The sequence below is a fragment of the Mya arenaria genome, chromosome 5, assembly GCF_026914265.1.
Source record: "Mya arenaria isolate MELC-2E11 chromosome 5, ASM2691426v1".
Lineage (NCBI taxonomy): Eukaryota > Metazoa > Mollusca > Bivalvia > Myida > Myidae > Mya > Mya arenaria.
In genome coordinates this window covers 38,878,731-38,900,259 of record NC_069126.1, presented here as the reverse complement: position 1 = coordinate 38,900,259, position 21,529 = coordinate 38,878,731, and the positions used below count along the sequence as shown (strand labels likewise).

General features: G+C 35.6%; 1 protein-coding gene across 10 annotated transcripts in view; it reads right to left on the bottom strand.

The window, feature by feature from the left end:
• The window catches only part of LOC128234750 (CLIP-associating protein 1-like), a 126,087-nt gene that overhangs the window by 91,241 nt on the left and 13,317 nt on the right, over positions 1 to 21,529 (bottom strand). For all 10 annotated transcript variants that reach the window (XM_052949219.1, XM_052949223.1, XM_052949220.1 and 7 more), the window contains exons 5-9: positions 21,181 to 21,240; positions 13,731 to 13,822; positions 10,486 to 10,561; positions 6,709 to 6,806; positions 5,427 to 5,497 (exon numbers count right to left, since the gene is read on the bottom strand). In XM_052949219.1, coding sequence (XP_052805179.1) covers positions 5,427 to 5,497; positions 6,709 to 6,806; positions 10,486 to 10,561; positions 13,731 to 13,822; positions 21,181 to 21,240 — 397 coding nt within the window. The remainder of the gene's footprint in view (positions 1 to 5,426; positions 5,498 to 6,708; positions 6,807 to 10,485; positions 10,562 to 13,730; positions 13,823 to 21,180; positions 21,241 to 21,529) is intronic.

The following is a 21,529-nucleotide window of genomic DNA, read 5'->3' as shown; positions in this document are numbered from 1 at the left end:
CACCAAATTCATGGAGGCAAAGGTTTACATCATGGCCATTAATATTTGAAAGTTTGAAAAAGATTTGCTCAATAGCTTCAAAGAAGAATCCTGGACAAAGCTAATTTTGCCCAATTTAACTCATTAAGGGGCCACAACTCCACTCAGGATCATGCGACTCTGACCAAATCCACGGAGGCACAGGTTTACATCATGGTCATTAATATTTGAAAGTTTGAAAAAGATTTGTTCAATAACGACAAAGATGAATCCCGGACAAAAAAAAAACGGACGGACAGACGGACAGACAGACAGACGGACAGACGGACAACCCGATTCCAGTATACCCCCCCCCAAACTTTGTTTTGGGGGGTATAATTAACAAATGATGTGATTTTACTGAAAGCAGTCATGTTTATGAACATATAGTCATATATGCTGTTCAAGTTGTTTCTTCTTATTTTTGTAAAAAGTTGAGAGCCTTGGGTTGGATAGTTTTAAGTAAAACAGTGTCTTTTTTTCATTAAAATTTTAAGAAGAATGTAGATCACTTCTGTTAAGTTTTCATTTTCCTAAAGTTTGGCTAAACTCTGTTTATCTATCAATAACTCATTAAATCAAACCTCCAAAGCATTTCCCCCTAAATGGTTATTAAAACAGCACTTTTTTTGAAACCATATACAACAACTGAACAATATGACTGGTAATATCACTTTACCAAGCTTAATACACTTGCTCCTTTCTATTTATTCATTCATAAAATAAGACTTTTTACGATCATTTTACCCTTGAACTATTAAGTTGCTTAATATGATATCAATTAACCATCAAAAGGTTCAGTTATTGATGAGTTTGATTATATAAAAAAAAAACTTTGACAATTTTAACCCAAATAAAGGATTTTCTAGAATCATATTTCTTATTCAACAAGCGTACCAAGCACTTAAAAAACAAATACATCTTAATTTGAAAAAACAATAGAGAGGATAATTGTTTGAGAAGAAGGGAGCAGATTGAAACAAAAGGTTATTGTTTATTTGGAGGTATTAATCGAAATTAAAAATTCAATCTCAATGCATCTAGGTAAACGTTTAATTTCCATTAAGACCATATAATAAATATTAACATTTATAACGATTGAAATAATTTTTGATAACTAACAAAGAATGTTGTTTTATTGTGTACCTCTACCCTTCAAAAGTGTACACTTCTTAAATTGAAGCTAGAAGATCGCAGGTGGGGTTTCCTATTCAAGATTTTGTGAGTTTAACATATATCTAAATCACTTTTTGACGTAAAGTTTAAACACTTATGACAACAATACATTTAAAGCTGCACTCTCACAGATTGGCATTTTTGACTTTTCTTTTAGTTTTGTTTCAAATTCAGCTGACTTTAGCAGCAATGCCTTCAATTAATTCATACAAGATTACTAGGGATAGAACATACCTCAATTTCATGAAAAACTCTTTTTCTTAACAGGTACGGATCCAGGATTTGATGTTGGAGTAACCTTTTGACTTTTGCCCCTCCCTCAGAACCAGAATATATAATTTAAAATGGTGACATGGTGGTTAGGGGGGTTCTCCCCCAAGAAAATTTAACAATTTCAAGTCCGAAATGGTGCATTTTGAGCGTATTTTACTTCTTTTTTTCTCCAATATTTACATAAAAAAGTAAAAAAAAACTCCTGGATCTGCTAGTGGTAAATACATGGAATTAAAGGGTCAAATATTTGAAAATACTGCCATCCCATTGGTTCAAAAAAGATTTTAACCAATATTTATGTTCTTCAGCTTCTAAATTAATACAAATAATTCTGATGTGTCCAATAAATACTGAAGAACAATAAAAATGTACAACATAACTGCTGCTATACTAAGACATGTATATACAATCTTCACAATTCAATTGACATGAACCATTCAATCGGTGAATGACACTTGACTTAAATGGTATCCTATTAATGTTTATCAATCTTACTATAAAGCTTATTTTAAAAGAAAATAATAGTAGATTGAAAGTTAATATTAGACTGCTACAATGGCACATTGTAGATTGAGTAAAAATGTTGATGAACTGCTTAACCCGCATGTATACGAGTTTGGCCGACATAGCCCATCAGCGCATGTGTGCATTTGGCTGCCTCTATTGATGAAAACGCATAACCTGCATTTCAGAAGGGTTATCTTAATATTTCAATTTTGCATCTTTCTTTTTGTAAACAATATCCTGAATATTTAAAAAAGTAAAGTATTACGGGTATTGAATTTCCCTTGGAAATATCGTCTCATAAAATAAGAAGGTAATTATTCAAACTGCCAATCACAGTGATATTCCATTATGATGTAAGAGCACAAGACCAATAATGGAAAATCCCCCAAATTCATTGATGCGTAAATCCTCAAATATATAACGTCAGTAAGAATGGTGATGAACGGCTTAAAGCCTGCTAGAATGGCACATTCGTAATTTCAGTAAGAATGGTGATGAACGGCTTAAAGCCTGCTAGAATGGCACATTTGTAATTTCAGTAAGAATGGTGATGAACAGCTTAAAGCCTGCTAGAATGGCACATTTGTAATTTCAGTAAGAATGGTGATGAACAGCTTAAAGCGTGCTAGAATGGCACATTCGTAATTTCAGTAAGAATGGTGATAAACGGCTTAAAGTCTGCTAGAGGGCACATTCGTAGATTCAGTAAGATGGTGATGAACGGCTTAAAGCCTGCTAGAATGGCACATGCGTAGATTGAGTAAGAATGGTGATGAACAGCTTAAAGCCTGCTAGAATGGCACATTCGTAGATTCAGTAAGAATGGTGATGAACAGCTTAAAGCCTGCTAGAATGGCACATTCATAGATTTAGTAAGAATGGTGATGAACAGCTTAAAGCCTGCTAGAATGGCACATTCATAGATTGAGTAGGAATGGTGATGAACAGCTTAAAGCCTGCTAGAATGGCACATTCGTAGATTCAGTAAGAATGGTGATGAACAGCTTAAAGCCTGCTAGAATGGCACATTCATAGATTGAGTAAGAATGGTGATGAACGGCTTAAAGCCTGCTAGATGGCACATTCGTGGATTCAGTAAGAATGGTGATGAACGGCTTAAAGCCTGCTAGAATGGCGCATTCGTAGATTCAGTAAGAATGGTGATGAACAGCTTAAAGCCTGCTAGAATGGCACATTCGTAGATTCAGTAAGAACGGTGATGAACAGCTTAAAGCCTGCTGTAATGGCACAATCATAGATTGAGTAAGAATGGTGATGAACGGCTTAAAGCCTGCTAGAGGGCACATTCGTAGATTCAGTAAGAATGGTGATGAACGGCTTAAAGCCTGCTAGAGGGCACATTCGTAGATTCAGTAAGATGGTGATGAACAGCTTAAAGCCTGCTAGAGGGCACATTCATAGATTGAGTAAGAATGGTGATGAACGGCTTAAAGCCTGCTAGAGGGCACATTCGTAGATTGAGTAAGAATGGTGATGAACGGCTTAAAGCCTGCTGTAATGGCACATTCATAGATTGAGTAAGAATGGTGATGAACAGCTTAAAGCCTGCTAGAGGGCACATTCGTAGATTGAGTAAGAATGGTGATGAACAGCTTTAAGCCTGCTAGAGGGCACATTCATAGATTGAGTAAGAATGGTGATGAACAGCTTAAAGCCTGCTAGAATGGCACATTCATAGATTGAGTAAGAATGGTGATGAACAGCTTAAAGCCTGCTAGAATGGCACATTCATAGATTGAGTAAGAATGGTGATGAACAGCTTAAAGCCTGCTAGAATGGCACATTCGTAGATTCAGTAAGAATGGTGATGAACGGCTTAAAGCCTGCTAGAATGGCACATTCATAGATTGAGTAAGAATGGTGATGAACGGCTTAAAGCCTGCTAGAATGGCACATTCGTAGATTCAGTAAGAATGGTGATGAACGGCTTAAAGCCTGCTAGAATGGCACATTTGTAATTTCAGTAAGAATGGTGATGAACGGCTTAAAGCCTGCTAGAGTGGCACATTCATAGATTGAGTAAGAATGGTGATGAACAGCTTAAAGCCTGCTAGAATGGCACATTCATAGATTGAGTAAGAATGGTGATGAACAGCTTAAAGCCTGCTAGAATGGCACATTCGTAGATTGAGTAAGAATGGTGATGAACGGCTTAAAGCCTGCTAGAATGGCACATTCATAGATTGAGTAAGAATGGTGATGAACGGCTTAAAGCCTGCTAGAATGGCACATTCGTAGATTCAGTAAGAATGGTGATGAACGGCTTAAAGCCTGCTAGAATGGCACATTTGTAATTTCAGTAAGAATGGTGATGAACGGCTTAAAACCTGCTAGAGTGGCACATTCATAGATTGAGTAAGAATGGTGATGAACAGCTTAAAGCCTGCTAGAGGGCACATTCATATATTGAGTAAGAATGGTGATGAACAGCTTAAAGCCTGCTAGAATGGCACATTTGTAGATTCAGTAAGAATGGTGATGAAGGGCTTAAAGCCTGCTAGAATGGCACATTCATAGATTGAGTAAGAATGGTGATGAACGGCTTACAGCCTGCTAGAATGGCACATTCATAGATTGAGTAAGAATGGTGATGAACGGTTTAAAGCCTGCTAGAATGGCACATTCATAGATTGAGTAAGAATGGTGATGAACAGCTTAAAGCCTGCTAGAATGGCACATTCATAGATTGAGTAAGAATGGTGATGAACAGCTTAAAGCCTGCTAGAGGGCACATTCGTAAATTCAGTAAGAAAGGTGTTGAACAGCTTAAAGCCTGCTAGAGGGCACATTCGTAATTTCAGTAAGAATGGTGATGAACAGCTTAAAGCCTGCTAGAGGGCACATTCGTAATTTCAGTAAGAATGGTGATGAACAGCTTAAAGCCTGCTAGAATGGCACATTCGTAATTTCAGTAAGAATGGTGATAAATGGCTGAAACAAGTAAACTTCATTTCTAGTTAAAAGTATACAATTGGGGACACAGGGTTGGGGAAGGGGTATGATGGTGGAAAGTAGGTACCTCATTTTCTCCATTAATCACATACTTCAAATCTATTTGAACTTCAATGAGTTATTCTGTTATCACTGTATGTAGCATATAACTCCTTCATACCAATGCAGTAACTATGTAACACAGGATGATGTCCCTTGAATAGAAACGGTCTGTAGTTTCAGTTTTGTGTACTGTGAAATCATACAGTTGGCACATCTTTTTTGGATCCCAAACAATGTTTCAAAACCAAACTACTGATATTTGTGATTCTTTCACATATTCTTACTCTACTTATAAACTGTGTTCATTCATGTAATACCAATAGCAATTCGGTCACCAAGCATGAAAGTATCTCTAATTAATGGCAAGATAAAGGGATAAACAGATACATGTATTCCTACCCCACCTAATAGTGAAATTGTATGACACAATGTCTTACCGAGGTCAGCGGTAGCCAGCATATTTCCAGATAGCTTCACATCATCAAACTTGGCAAAGACCTGCTGTAACCTGTAACAAAACAGTCCCACCCATGTCAATCTCCAATCTCAGTGTCACTTTCCCTGTTAAACAATACTTCAAAACAACTTAAGTTTGAGTAAAGAGACAAATATTTATACTAACTTTTCATTAAATTTTGACAATAGGTAGTGCAATACTTAACTCCTATGTATATACATAACAAGAGTGCTTCATAGTGATGCCAATGCTTGTCTGATTTTACAAGGCAAAAAAGGGACATAACTCTACAAACTTTAGAAAATTGCATATAGTTACATGTGTACAAAGTTAAATGTAAGTATCTCAAACGGTCTTATAGTTATGGCCAAAGTTCAAGTTTTTGTCCTATGATGTTTAAGCAAAAGACCAAAAAGTCATGACAACAACAGAAGACCTAGGGGACGTTCAATCTCGAATCCTAGGAGCCATTTCATATCTAGGAGTCATCTTGAACATCTTTATTAAGTATGAGGTCATTCCTAGTATCAATGATGAAATGGATCCTTTTTTGAATTAGACTGGAGAACAAATAGCTGTACATCACTAATCAGCTTCAAGGCAACCACCATTAGCAACCTTTATTTATAAGGATGATACTTATTATACAGTAATAGGATGGATAAATTAATGGAACAGGTAAGATCATATTTCATGTACAGAGGGTTTTCTAAATCTCATATGTACACAGAATAAAGAACCGTTCTCACATTTCTAAGTGATAACCAGAACTAATTGTCAACAAAGATAATTACTATTCTATCCCATTAACTGACCATCCCAACATAACAACATTCATGTAGTCCAGTCTATCCTAAATGGCAATATAAAGCAAATTGAATTGACGTAGTCCAGGTGATCCTTAACAGCATTAAGCAAATTGTATTGACGTAGTCCAGCCTATCCTAAATGGCATTAAGCAAATTGTATTGACGTAGTCCAGGATATCTTAAATGGCATTAAGCAAATTGTATTGACGTAGTCCAGGTTATCCTAAATGGCATTAAGCAAATTGTGTTGACGTAGTCCAGCCTATCCTATATGGCATTAATCAAATTGAACGATTGGGCACCAAGTTCTTGTGTAACTTGCACATGTGGTTTAAAGTTTGGCTTCAATGTAACAAAGTTGATACAAAGTCTATGACACTACCTAAACTATTTTTCTTCTAAGAATACTAATCTAAAACCATGAGAAGAGTATACAAATGTTGCTATCAATACCTCTGAGGTGCAATTCCTTTCTTTGCAAGGTCTGCTCGCACTTTTTCACCAACATGTCGATAAATCTCGGCCAATGTGTTTATAGCTGCTTCTCGAACCTGCATGAAAATAACATTATTTTAAAACTGATTATTTCTGTACAAAGGAATTGTTTTTGGTTGGTCTTATTATTCATTTATAATATCATTTATAACTCAAAGATGACTTATGGAGTCAGTGCTTCTGATAAGGTGTGTAAGTGTGGTAAAATGCATTGAAAATGCAATGAATTTTAAACCTTTGCATATTGAAATCAGGTCTGTCTCCTCGGTCAAGGGGAATGGGGCCAGAGCTATCTATAAGAGGCATTTTGAAGGCACAAGAGAATTTGGGTCAAAAACAATAATACTTTATCTAACTAATATCACATAAACAAGTATTGTTGAGTCATATTTATATAGAGGATCACATTCATACATGTATTTAAATGGATTCTAGTTTCAGCAGAAAAATGCTTTATTTGACCCGACAATTTGGATAATCATTTACTTTTCAAGGTTATGAATTTCAGCATGAAAATCACAAGAAAGACAGCCCTGAAAATGTATGCTTCTTAGTCCAAATGTCCTTCATTTTCACCATATTGCAATAGGGGTGTAGAAATGGATGAGGAGCCAGTAAAATCTCTGGTAACTTATAATCTTTAACTGGCTAATTTCCCCACAGCTACGAAAAAAAAAGTGTTAAATTTTGTCATGTTATTATGTTTACATCCTTTGAAAACCTGAATGTTGTTTTTGTTGAACTAGATTTTGGTTTCCAAGATTTCCGAATACATTATGGCATAAGCTCGATATGTGACGTCATTAGTCACATCCCCCTCTAAGGATGTATTGAAGTCCATTCTTGGCAATGCAATGGAGGAAAGAAACAGAAAAAAAGTTGTTAGTTTTTTTCCAGCCGCAAAAACGCAGTTAATATGCAACATGGATGTGGCTGGCCCTTTGTTAAATTCTATAAACATTTATGCAACATTGTCAAATGATGTCCTGGTTTGTCGCAAGGTGACAGGCATGTTTACTGTCTGTACACAAAAATGATACATGATTTCAGTGGTGTCAGTGCTAAAAATAATCCATCATTTTGACAAATTTTACGGGTATGTTGGGTGAAATTCTGTACAGTGTCCAGATATTTCTTTTCACTTTCTTTTTCAGAGGCAGGGGTTCAGACTGACCCAATGGCTGAAAGTATCATTGGTAGAGAAGAAATTACAGATATTATTAGGAGAGAATTGCTAGAAAATTGCAAGGCATGTGGTCTGTACAATAACAAGAGCTGTCGTAAGATAGCGCGCTCGACTATGCCGCTTTGACTTAGAAGTGAATACAATAACGATGTAATATGTGCCTGTCAAAAGCAATAAAACAATCAAATTAAAAAGTGAACAAGAATCGCGATGTGACAAAACCAGGTTTTTGATGATTGGCAGAAGATATTCAGTTTCAACTGCTTTCTTCTATTTTTTTGTAACAGTGACCTTGATACTAAGGGCCCCAAACACAATCCCATGGAAGTCCTCCATAAACTCTTCCTACATATCAAGTTTGGTCACAGTATGTCAACCATAACTGAAACAGTAATCTATTTTTAGAAACAGTGACCTTGACCCTAGGGGGCCAAAATTAAAGCTCTGCATAAACTTGTCCTATATACCAAGCTTGGTCAGACTATGTCAACCCTTACTTGAGTTATTCAGTACTAACCATATTTCTATTTTTAGCAACAGTGACCTTGACCTAGACCATAACTCTCGGGGCCCAAAACACAATCTCAGGAAAGGTCTCTATAAACTCTTTCTATATACCAAGTTTGGTCACAATATGTAGACCCTTACTTAAGTTATTCAATACCAACCCGTTTTCTATTAATAGTAACCTTGACCTTGATCCTAGGGGTCTCAAAAGCATTCCAATAAAAGGTCTCCATAAACTCTTTGTATATACCAAGTTTAGTCTCTTTATGTCAAACCTAGCTAAAATTATTTGATACCAAAGGTGACTTTGATGCTGCCCTCCCACCAGCCCGCCCGAAACAATGACGCAAGTCATTCAAATAACTTATTTTCCCTTTATGAAAATGCGGTTAAGAATATAAAAATGTGCCTTTCAAAAAAATTACAAGAAAAAAAAAAAATCATTCAAGGGCCATAATTTGTATGTAGGGTTAAAATGGAGTTATGTTCCTTGTTGTAAGATGGTCATCAATAATTCTGCGTAGTATTAAGTGCATTGAATGAAGGGTATAGAAGTTTTTTTATTAAAATCCCAACTTGCCCTAAAACTTTAACCTGCCCTAAAACTTTAACCTAAGTAAATCAGGGGCCATAACTTGTATTAAGGATAGTACTTGGTCCTGAACAAGTATTAAGTCAATTGAATGAAGGGTATAGAAGTTATCAATAAATATCCCAACCTGCCCTAAAACTTCAACAGTTTCAATAGTCAATCAGGGGCCATAATTTGTATAAAGGATAATATGGAGTTATCTAACCTCATTATGTGATGGTCCTGAACAACTGTGTGAAGTATTAAGTCAATTGAATGAAGGGAATTGGACTTATAAGTGAAAATCCCAACTTGCCCTTAAACTTTAACCTTCCCCCTTAAACTTTAACCTAAGTCAATCAGGGGCCATCACTTGTATAAAAGATAATATGGAGTTATTCAACCTCATTGTATGATGGTCCTGAACAACTGTGTGAAGTATTAAGTCAATTGAACGAAGGGTATAGAAGTTATCAATAAATATCCCAACATGCCTTAAAACTTTAACCTAAGTTCAATAGTCAATCAGGGGCCATAATTTGTATAAAGGATAATATGGAGTTATCTAACCTCATTATGTGATGGTCCTGAACAACTGTGTGAAGTATTAAGTCAATTGAATAAAGGGTATTAGACTTATAAGTGAAAATCCCAAATTGCCCTAAAACTTCAACCAGACCCCGACGCTGGGTCTAGTAGTATAGCCCACCTTATTCTTCAAATAGTCGAGCTAAAAATTGAATCTGAACATGACTATGATTAGGTTGATTAGTTAGCCCTCACTGTCATACTCAGATTCAGTATCATTTTTAAGTAGATTTATGTTTAGGTTCACTGTCACAAACTTACTTACTATATAGTACATTATTTGTGTTTCTGAATGAAAATAAACATGAAAACATTAACTAAGAGATAAGATTTTTAGGTTTTAAAGAGGCTTATTTTCAGGCTTATTGCCCCTTGACCCTAATAGGGGGAGGACACCAAGACAGCCTGCCTACTTAAGGGATATGCTCTACAAATTTAATTCATATCTACACTCCTGTTGCATACCTGACACAATGTTAATATCAATCAAATTTTACTTAGAAATGAAGCCATATAGGACACAGCGCTTCCTTCCCTTGAAGAGCAGTGCTATTTGGTATTCATCAGGGGAGGTTTACTGCATAGATGTCATATCACTGATCCATTTAAGCTTTTTTGTACCACTTAAAGTGGTTGACAAGAAGGTCAACGACAACTCTTAGAAAGTCCATAAATATTCATCTGCAAAAAAAGTCAGGGGAGCAAAACACTCCAGTTATGAGTAATAAATATATGTCTTAATATCTATAAATAAAAATCACACAAAATGATGAAAAGAAGTGGATTGTGTGTTTTTGGTCAGACTGGTTCAGTACAAATTATGGTGTTTCATAACGAAGAGGAATGAATAATGTTTCAAGCAAACCATGTATTTGGTACAGACCTGGGGAGTCTGATCCTCTAGAAGTTTGCAGATAGACGATACAATCTTTGACAGCTGGAGACATCGTGCCCCATACCTGCGAACATAACATTAAACTGTGAATACAACAATAACTCAAATATAAACTTTTTACACAAAACAAGCATAAATCAGCTTGAACTAGGAGTGTAAACAGGAACACAAAATGGTGCTCAATTGGCACCCAGCTTCATACTCACTGCCACACATAAAGTAATAGTACATACCTTACATGTTAACAAAATTCATATTATGCCTAATTAAATTACAAACTCCCTCAATAATAACCTACTTTGTTTCAGAAAAGAGCATGTTCAATCCAAATTGACTTACAACAAGTGTTTGTTTTCCAGGGTTATCCTGTGACTAGTATATCGTTTAATAGTTATGAATATTTCTTTGAGGGTAGTCTAGCGTCATGTCAATTCTAATTGGTTAAGAAGTGTCACACAGGGTTCTCAAAATGAACCGGCCGCCGGCCTATTTGACCGCTTAAAACCAGAAATCGGCCGGTTAGAATTGTTGTAGAAACCATAAGGTCACATTTTTTTCTGACCTATTTTAAGCCTAAGTCACACATTCAGGATTTTTACTGCCGTCCTTGATAGGACCATTCCCGATTAAAATGTGTCAAAAGTCTGATCAAGATCCTGTGATTCGTGGCTGGAAATTCAAACTTTTATTAAAATTTGTAAAAACATTTATTTAATCACGACAACATATCGTTCAGGAGGCGTCCCGATCCAGCCGTTTCCAGCAGAATTCGTCCCAATTATCCCGTTCTAAATCCGATTCTGATCCGATTTGTATCTTTGTCATGGTAAAAAACGACCGAATCTGTCACGACATAGTCACGATTGTAATCCGACTAGACAAAATCGGCTGAGTTTCCCGAATGTTACGGGACGCACCTAACTGTCGGGAGTGCTTGGCCGACCTCTCCGGACCATTCCCGATCCGTAGGACTCTGTTACCAACATATACGACTGGGTTCAGACAATGATAGGACATTCCAGATCATTGAGGATAGTTATCCGACTTTTTCGCTTTTCGTGTCGTAGCGCTGTCTGATCTCAAACGGGAGCCATAATCGGCACTGTGTGAACGCCGCATTAATACTGATTATCTATTCTTACTTCGGCGTATGTAATAGTCTTCAGATTTGTAATTGTATTGGTAAGAATTCTCCGTAATTCGCGCATACGCTGTTACAGTTACCTGTTAGAAGAAAACATTGTCGATGTCAAAAAAAGAACATAGACACCCCAATAAAAGTGGCAAAATTACAACCATCAGATTTACCCGACCATCTGCTAAAAATAGATGTTTCGCTACGATGAACACTCGATATCTTCTAATTGGCCGTGATTGCAGATGGGTGTAATCGTTCCTAACACTTGGTAGATCACAGGAGACACATTTAGCTGACTGTATAATGCAAATATTTTGGATATTGTTCACTGAGTTAATTTTTTCCTCGTCCGAAATAAAACTTACTTTTTACTTATGTAGTAATTATTAGGCTTTGCGTATACACAGGCTAAATGGCAGGTTTTAAGACACATTTCATTAATCGTTACAATAATAAATCCGCAATAATCAATTGTTATTTATTTCGCATAATGCAAGTCCCATCCCATCACAAACACCTGCGAAAGGATAAGTAATTAACACATGTATTGCAATGTGTCTTGTATGTCGGCTGCAGATCAAACGATACACTTTCTGACGTCAGAGCACGAGCACACCACATTTTTCCATTTGATATGCAGCCGACATGTACCACACATTTCAATACATGTTTTAATACCGGTAAGTTAAACTTGAGATTAAAGTCGCTTAGCAATAATTTGTATTTAAATCGCTCATTCGAATACCGTATGATCCCATTTTTCTCTAGGCTAGTTAACTATCTACTGTGTTTACCGCGTCTGCGTCTAGATTGTAAGATTATCGGTAAAATTAAAGTCAATAATCGTCGTGTGAGAAACTTCAAATCACGGCCGAAATGTTTGAATTCACTGCAAATATGAATGAACTTATAGGATTCGCAAAATATGTATGCAAGTCCAAATTATAAGTGTTTTTTTAAATTTATTTTTTCACTTCAGAGCTCCTAGAAAAACAGTACCCTTGGCTCAGAATGCAGGAAATTGCATTCTTGTTCTAAAAAAGTGGGGGGGGGGCCTCGGGCCCCCCTAGAAAGCCTGTTACAAATTCAATTTGGCCTGTTCAACTCAAACATTTTGAGAACCCTGGTCACATGATTAGGGTGGTTAAGAGTCTTGTCAATTCTAATTTGTTGAGACGTGTCCAAGGAGCAAGCAGAGTTATTTCTTTTTCAAAATATAAGAGACTTATGTTTTGGTGGATATGTATTCTTGCTGCCCACTCGATAGACACGTAATGATATAATAATAATGGACAGGTCAGTTACTTCAACAAAAGTTGTTTTCTGAAATGTTGAGGCTCAGGTATCCATGAATAAATAACATTCTATGGTAAGCACAATATAGGTATTAAAAAGGCCTTTATATTGGGCATAAAAACAGCCTTTTCCTTTTGAGTAATATTGTGAGGAATATATGTGCATGCACACTATTACTACTACAGAGTGAAATACAGAAATTTTGTCCGGGTTCCCATATGTTATGCATAAATCATGCTATACTTCAGATGGAAATGTCACTGACTTTAAAATAGAGTTTATATATATGACATAATTCAAGTATATAAGATGTTTTTATTAGCAATCTGCTTTCAGGCAACAAGGTTATGTCATCCCCATTTTTTGGTATTTTTGTTTTTAAATTAAATCTGACATCAAGGCATATTACTTTGGAGCCTCCATGTGTAATACCAAGATACCATATAAACACATTGGCGCTGTCTTATCAGTGCATGTAACTAACGTTTGCTTTTTCGACTTGATATCTCTGTGTAGTAATTATTAACATCAATGAGATAACTAGGAGCTTATCAAGTTATGATAAGTAAGGGCAACTTAATTTGAATTTGCAAAAAAACTTTCAATTTAATTTGTGAAGCTCACTAAATATTTATTTGAAATTCTTGATCTTACGATATTATATGGTACGCCTGTTGATGAGATGGTCCCACCACTCCCTCCTCAACTATCTTTCATATGTCAAATATGTACATGTATGAACTAGCACCGTTTGTATAAGATTGTTGAAAGTTGTTGTTTATTCGCTGGTACCACTAACCTGTTGATGGTGTTCTGCAGACAAATGAGCACTCCCTCTCTCACATGCCACAGCTTGTGTGTGAAATTACTCAGGATTCGCTCAAAAACATACTGAAACAAACAGTGGTCAAAAATCATCAACTGCACATGTTATACTATGTGCAGCAGCAAACAAAACCGCAGGGGCACAACTTCATCACCTGAACAACATTCCCCCAAGTTTCATGACGCTAGGTGAAATTGTTTAGGAGTTATAGTTGACGAAAGTCCAGAAATGACAATTTTTGCTAACTCAAAGGTAAACTCTTACTGGGTGCAGTGGGAAACACAATCCCAGGTGCACACCATCATCACCCTATTAACATTTCCCTAAGGTTTTTTGACTCTAGGTAGTATAGTTTCCTATTTCATACTGGTTCCCTCTGTTTTTACAAATTAGCTTTGGCACCTTGATTATACAGTCCAGAAAGGCCAATTTTTGCTTATTAAAGGGCAATAACTCTGGTTATACTAAGTGCAGCGGGACATAAAACCCCAGGTGCACAATTTCAACAAAAAAAACGACATTCACCTAAGCTTTCATGACCCTTGGTCATATAATTTTGGAGTTTTGAGCGACACAAGTCCAGAAATGCAAATTTTTGCAAGTTCAAATAATAAATCTGGTTATAAGAAATTCACGGGAAACAAAACCCCAGGCACAGAATGTTATAACCCCATGTACATTGCCCTAAGGTTTCATGACTTTAGGTAATACAATTTTGGAGCATTGAGCGACACAAGTTCGTATTACAATAACAGACCAAATCACAAGACGGTTGGATGGATAGTTGGCTGCAATACTCGATCTTTGTGGCATTTAAGTACAATTCCACAGCTTGGCTTTACTTAATATAAACACCAGTCCTGTTGTTGAAACTAAACATGTCAAGCGTGCAAGATAGGTGGCACCTAGTCGTACATCTACTGGAAAACTGTGAACTTCTTGTTCCTACCTGTGAATTGTTTGTTGTTGATACTCAACAGGACAAGAGGGCAAAATGGGTGGCACCTACTGACAACTGTTTACCATTTGTTCCTATGTTAACACTGTTTGGAAGTGACATGAGTGCAATATGGGTAGCATCTGACACCTACTGAAAACTGTTTACCTCTTGTTCCTACGTTAACACTGTTTGACATGAGTGCAAGATGGGTGCCACATACCGGTGTAAATACTGGAAAACCGTTAACCTCTTGTTCATATATAGCTTACAGCTATAAACAAACAGTTGTCACTTAGTTGTTGGAGTTCATGTTGTGCTTGTTATATCAAATCTAAGACGTCTTTAGAATTCATAAACTGAATATGGAGCTTTTCCTTGAATAATGAGAAATCTGGACATGACCACCTATAATCTATGTATACTTGGTTATTCCATAAAGATTAACCTCAAAGTGTGATCTTGACCTTCAAGCTAATGAATAAGGTCTCGCACATTAACTGTGTGTGCTGAACATCTGTGCCAAATTATTTCAAAATACCCCCTTGCATGACAAAGTTAAGGCCGGTGATAACCACCTTTACTTTTTGTGCATTTATGCAGCATTCCATGATAAACCTCAAAATATGACATTGACCTTTGAGGTAGGGACCTCGGTCTTTCATGTGACACATTGTCTTATGTGCCAAATTTGTTCCAGGTTATTTCAAAATCCCCTGGCCCCAATTTCTCGAAACTTCTTAAGTCCCTTATAACAGGATTAAGCTAATCTCACTATTTTTGTTGTTCTATAAAATGTGTTATATTTACTTCTTCAAGAAATTCTGGAAATTATTTAGGAATAATCTGTATGATTATCAGAATAAACCATTTTTCATTTATTAAAATCCATTTTCAGTATGTATCTTGACTAATTGAAATAAGCGACTTAAGCCTGTTAAGCTTAAGAAGTTTCGAGAAATTGAGGCCTGGTGTATGAGAGCTACATGAAAACAACTGACGGAGGACAGACAATGCTATCGTATGTGCCCATTTGATGAGGGCATAAAGATGTTGCTCTCGGATCATATTTTTTCTCTGAAATTCACATTAATTTAATCAATGAGGGATGACCATCAACAGACATTTATATTAAAAAGTATGTGTGAATCTTGAGAAATTGAAAAACACTGTACTTTCATTGGTATATATCTGTAACAAGCAAAACCAATACCAGTTCTTCAACTGCTAATAATAAAAGTTTCAAATTTGCTTACCTTCTATTCATATACATTGCTAAAACAATGTTTTTCATATTAAGAGAAACAAATAAAACATTGATGAACGGACAGACAGACCGACAGACAGACAGACAGGATGATTTCTATACGGCATTTGCAATTTTTTGCAGGGCCATAATGATTAAATCTATATGTTTTCATTTTTAGTATAACAACCTAGGCAGACAGATTTATTTGTTTTTTAGACCAAAAAAAAAGTTCTCGTTTCTGGTCACGGGCCTCTAAATCCTAAGGGTCGGAAGGTAGGGATTTGTTTTGATTTTTTTTATAAACCTTTGGATCGACATGTTGAATGTATTGTCTGTAAGCATTAGCACAGTACCATAAGCTCCCTTGTGTAAGATCAAATCGTCCCATTGGTGCAAAAAGGTACCAAACAACATTTTGACCAAAATTGACTTTTCACTATTTTTAGTTAGACATAACTTTTTTCTAGCTGGTCTAAAAAGATCTCCCCTGAATATTGAATATTGACTGAGATATGAGTTCGTGCAGTTTGGTACCAAGTGAAATTGGTGCTTTTGATTGGTGGAAAAAGGTACCATATGCCATCTGGTGTATGCAAGAAGGTGCTATAAGACACATGGTACCTTTCTGCATTGAAATATTTTAACACATTACACATATTTTTTATGCAAAAAGGAGCCTTATGGCATGTGGTACGTTATTGCATGAAATAATTCTAAAGCATTAGATACATATTGCGAAAGAACACAGAGAGATGTCCATCAAAAACCAATGAACAGTATAACACTCTCACAAAATAAGAGATGCCAACAGACAATAAAATTAACAATTAGAGCCACTTGGAAAGAGCAAAGAGTATAAGTATAACGTTACATACAATCCAACAATTGTACGACAGTCACACATCACAACTGGATAACTTTCTAGTCAGCAATGAACATAAGCGAGCTAACGTCCGTGGAGATGGAAACTGCTTTTTCAGAGCACCAAAAGAAAGATAAAATGAAATTATAACTTATGATGTATCAGAAAGAAGTAAAAGCCAGTGTTACATTATATTGCAAACCAGTGAACATTTTGTTCACTGGACAAGCCCATAGGGTAGCGCAGTTCACCAGAGAAATCAAAATGTTAAGAACAATCTTACAATCTTTGTTTCTACAAGCCAAAACAGGACCAATGTTTCGTGTGTGAATTATATAGAAGGTAGCAAGCAGATGGTAGTACTAATGAAAACTTGACCAAAGAATACGAAGAACTTCAGTTAAATAAAGTAAATGAAATAGAAGAGACGGAAAAGGTCAAAGAGAGAGAGAGAGCAAAAACTTTCAGTAGTGTTTTCGTTGAAACGTTGGACTCACCAGGCAGTGCTTAGGCCTTACAACTCTCTTTTCATATGTCAGTGAGCTAAACTACTGTATAAAACCATGTGACCATTTGACCATTTATTCGTTGTGAAATAAACAAGTATTTTGTCACATTTGGAACAAGACCCAGTGCAAACGAGGCTCTTCCGAGGTAGCTACATGTCTCATAAAAACACTTTGTAAGTTTGTTAAAAAGGTTATGTGCAAGAGATTGTGTACATCTCTGACAAAACAGAAACTAATATGTAACGTCATCCTTTCTGTTCACACCAACAAGTACCACAACTCAAACCCCTTTGTCACAAGTTCCTTGTGTCAGGACAACCTCAAATGGAATGTAATTCTGTTCACTCAACTATAGAAACAGCAAAAAACGTCTGTGTGTGATCGTCGCAATGGATAACACGAAAGACAAACCTGTGTGTTGTGGTTTCAATCAAATACAACCATATGGTAGAGTACAATAAATTTGTGAAAAATACTGTCCAAACTTAAAATTGTCAACCTCTTGTATGCGCAGAAAGTGGCTACTTGTTAAATTGATTAGGTAAGAAAATCCTCACCCAAAAATACATTTGTGAACTATTCGTTTGAAATGGACTAATTTCTAGAGATAGCTATACCAACCATAACAAGGTAGATGGAAATGTTGGCCTTTGCACAAAGGAGATCATTTCTTCACCTCTCACTTAATGTCAGCATAACAAACATAGATGTTGTGCCAGTCTTCAGACGATGAAGATATTGATGTTGAATAAGCTAAGTATTTCAAAATGAACAGATTCATTTTTTTATACTGGAAAATGCTTTCCTTTTGTAGTAAAATCATGTATAATTTCTGTGCCAAAACTGTTTACATGTGTAATAATTATGACAAACGTTAGTACATTTACACTGAACTGGAATTAAAAATCATGATACATAGCCTTGTTCTTTGTAATATTGTTTAAATTTTTGCACCATAAATGAATTATTATAACGTTTACTTTACTATAATACTATAAATATAATCACTTATATTGACATATTGTACCAAATGTTGCAATATTAAAGATCAATGAACATGTCTTATGTTTTGTGTTTGACATTTATGCCTAAAATATAAAGCAATAAGGTACCATATGACATAAGGCACCTTATAGCATGCAGTTTTATCTGATTATTCCAACTGAGGTTTATGCAACAAGGTACTAATTGTCATATGGCTCCTTTTCACATTATTTGTTTTACCTAATCACCTTATGCAAGAAGGTACCATGATACAAAATTAACTAATTAACCTTAATTATCCATTTATTGATTTGCAATTCAAGGAACAATTTAAATAAACCATTTGAGATAAGTGATAAAAGATTCAAAGTCGCAAAATTGTTTTCTGATTTTTTAGGAACCGCCAAACCTTTAAACTCAATTTACTCGAAAGTATGAAAATGTCGCTTGGTACCTTTTTGCACCAATGGGACGAAATGACTTAAGACTTGTTTGTTGTAAAAATATCCAATTTTTATTTATTTAATATAATAATAATAACAATATAAATCATCTAGTTCAAAATACTACGATGTAGAACCTATAAATAACTAGGAAATACGTTTTGTTACTAAAAATAGCAACATCCTGTACTGGTCACTGAAATATCTTAGATGTTCATAGCGATCTGTTACAAAAATTGGCGATATATTTCAATGCTATCGAAGTTGTACCGGTAAATGTTGAGTTAAAAAGGATGTATGTATTGTTTGTTATGTTATCCGATGTATCCTTGTCAAAATCCAACATGCGATGACATTTTTCTTGCATTTACTTTCAGTTTCATTTACCTTAGGATTCTTCCGGAAGTAAACAAAAACATTCAGTGTTCCCATTGCCAATATACCTTTATTGTTCCTTTATAAAAATGGCAAAGCAATCAATATCTTATGTAACAGAACTTAACTGTAGAAAGACCAGGATTAAGGTCAAATATCCCGGAACAACCAGTTTTCGATTATTTAGATTTCAATCATAAATAAGTGATTATAAAAGATAAATGTTTGTGTGTACCATTTAAAGCAATCATTCATCTTTGAAAAAAAACAAAAAAAATAAAATCTGTTTCAATTGTCTATTGTTTACATTTTATGTTGTTTACATTTTGCATCCAAAATGTCAGCTGTCACATGTTGTATTTGACCTATACAACCTATTTTCGACCATGACCTTTAACTATACTACACAACAAAAGTTGTGCACAGTATTGTTCATGTTAATTCGTATAACTTGTTTTAACTGTATGAAGTATTTTAAAAAAAATGAAAGTAATAAAATGTTTACATATTTGCCAAACAGTCACTTTATAGTTACTTATTACCACAAGAGGGGCAAAGGAATGCATCATCCCTTCTAATGGCTTTCATATGGGTACAAAATGATAATTTCACCAATCATGAACCCTGTTATCACTGGACCAACTCTGAATGAGCCTCATATGACCTGCCTAGGCTGCAATATGCATAATTTTATGATAAATGAGAGCCCAATTATAATTCAATATACTTACATGTAGATCAATTTCATTAATTTTAGAATAAGCAATATACCATATTTTGATGCACTTTTATTAATGTTGTGCACTATACTTAGAAAACGATAGGGCATAGGTTTAAGGCTCTGGTAGATATGTTAAATCTGGCAGACAAAAACAACATGATTTTAAAGAAGTATTTTACACCTGAAATCATTCTAAATGAAGGGTTTAATTTGGCATTAATTAAAAATGACCAATTTGTGTTGTTTCAAGTAAAACTGTTTTATTAACACTAGCAATCCAATTCTTTTTCAAATGAAGTTTTTTGACAGTTCTACTGTTATGGTTAACAATTGGAGCTTATTTTGACCGGAAGTGACGCAAAATAGAAGTGTTTGACCTATATTTAGAGGGCGGTCAAAAATAGGCTGTGGTCGAAAGTAAGTTGTTCCGGGATTTTCCTTTCACTTTCAATAAAATTGACAGGAAGTAAACGTTGTTGATATAGAAACATTGTTGTTCGTAGTTAGCTAAAACTGCTGAAGGTATCCATTTACATAATGGCGGAGTTATTCACGACATTGAGTTTGACTGCTGTTAATTGACAGGGTTGTTCACTTGTCACTTCGGGCGTTAATTGCTATTGACATGTGTTTACTTTAAAGATGCTTTAATTGAATAAACAAACATTCAGCACATGGTTTGCGGCCCCATTGACCTTTAGATTCAGGACTAACGACTCTTGCACTGAAATTTTCTCGGGTCAAAGGTGACACTTTTATGATCTCACGAGAGGTAGGGTCCATTGAAAGCCCTGTTGAAATATCCTTGTCGGATAGCATATTTTATTTTTCGTATCCAGTACCGTTCTCCCAGGACTCAGGTCTACAAAAATTGATTTTGGGCAAAAAAAAAGTACAGCCAGGGGGTAAAACCTACGGTCAGTCGGGTGACCGGAAACAAGAACTCTTTTTTTACCTTATTCATATAAAACAAAATGTGAACTTCCATAAAGGAACTAGTGTCATGAAAGTATCACTGTGAATCATGAATATCCATCCTAACTTAATAACTATAACCACATCAGCCTTTTATGCTAGAAGCATAAAAATATAATAAATAATTATCCCAATATGGCTATAAGCCAATAATTTTAGAGTGTACATCATCCTTTCATTTGGGTAATAAATTAAATTCAATAAACACTCCAAATTTCTGTTGCTTTATTTTACCTTCCAATTCCCTAAAATTCTCCCTGTTAAAATGGGTTTGTGAGTAATCCATTCACATGTCTAAAAAATTTGCATGTATACCTGTCTATAGGTGCCAGTTGCCGTAGCAAGTATGAGAGAAGAACAGGGCTTACCTGTGGAGTAGACGCTGGCATCATGAGCTTGAGCAGCAGTTGCTGGGCCTGGTCTCTCACCTGAAATAACACATGTGTCAGGCATCCCCACTCTACAGTAACAGGCACTCACATCTGGCACCCAAAACAAAACCCTCCTATTCCTATCTAATTACAAGGCTATATGTATATACTCTGGTCTTTGTTGTTTAAGGGTAAGAACTATTCCAGCTCTAATGGAGCTTCATGACACTGTGAGAAGTGCTATTGCTAAACCATCACCAACCCAACACTCTTTAAAAATGAAAGCACGAGTATGAATATTTCTTTCTAACTTGGCAGATATTTATCCTTCATAGAAAAACAAGGC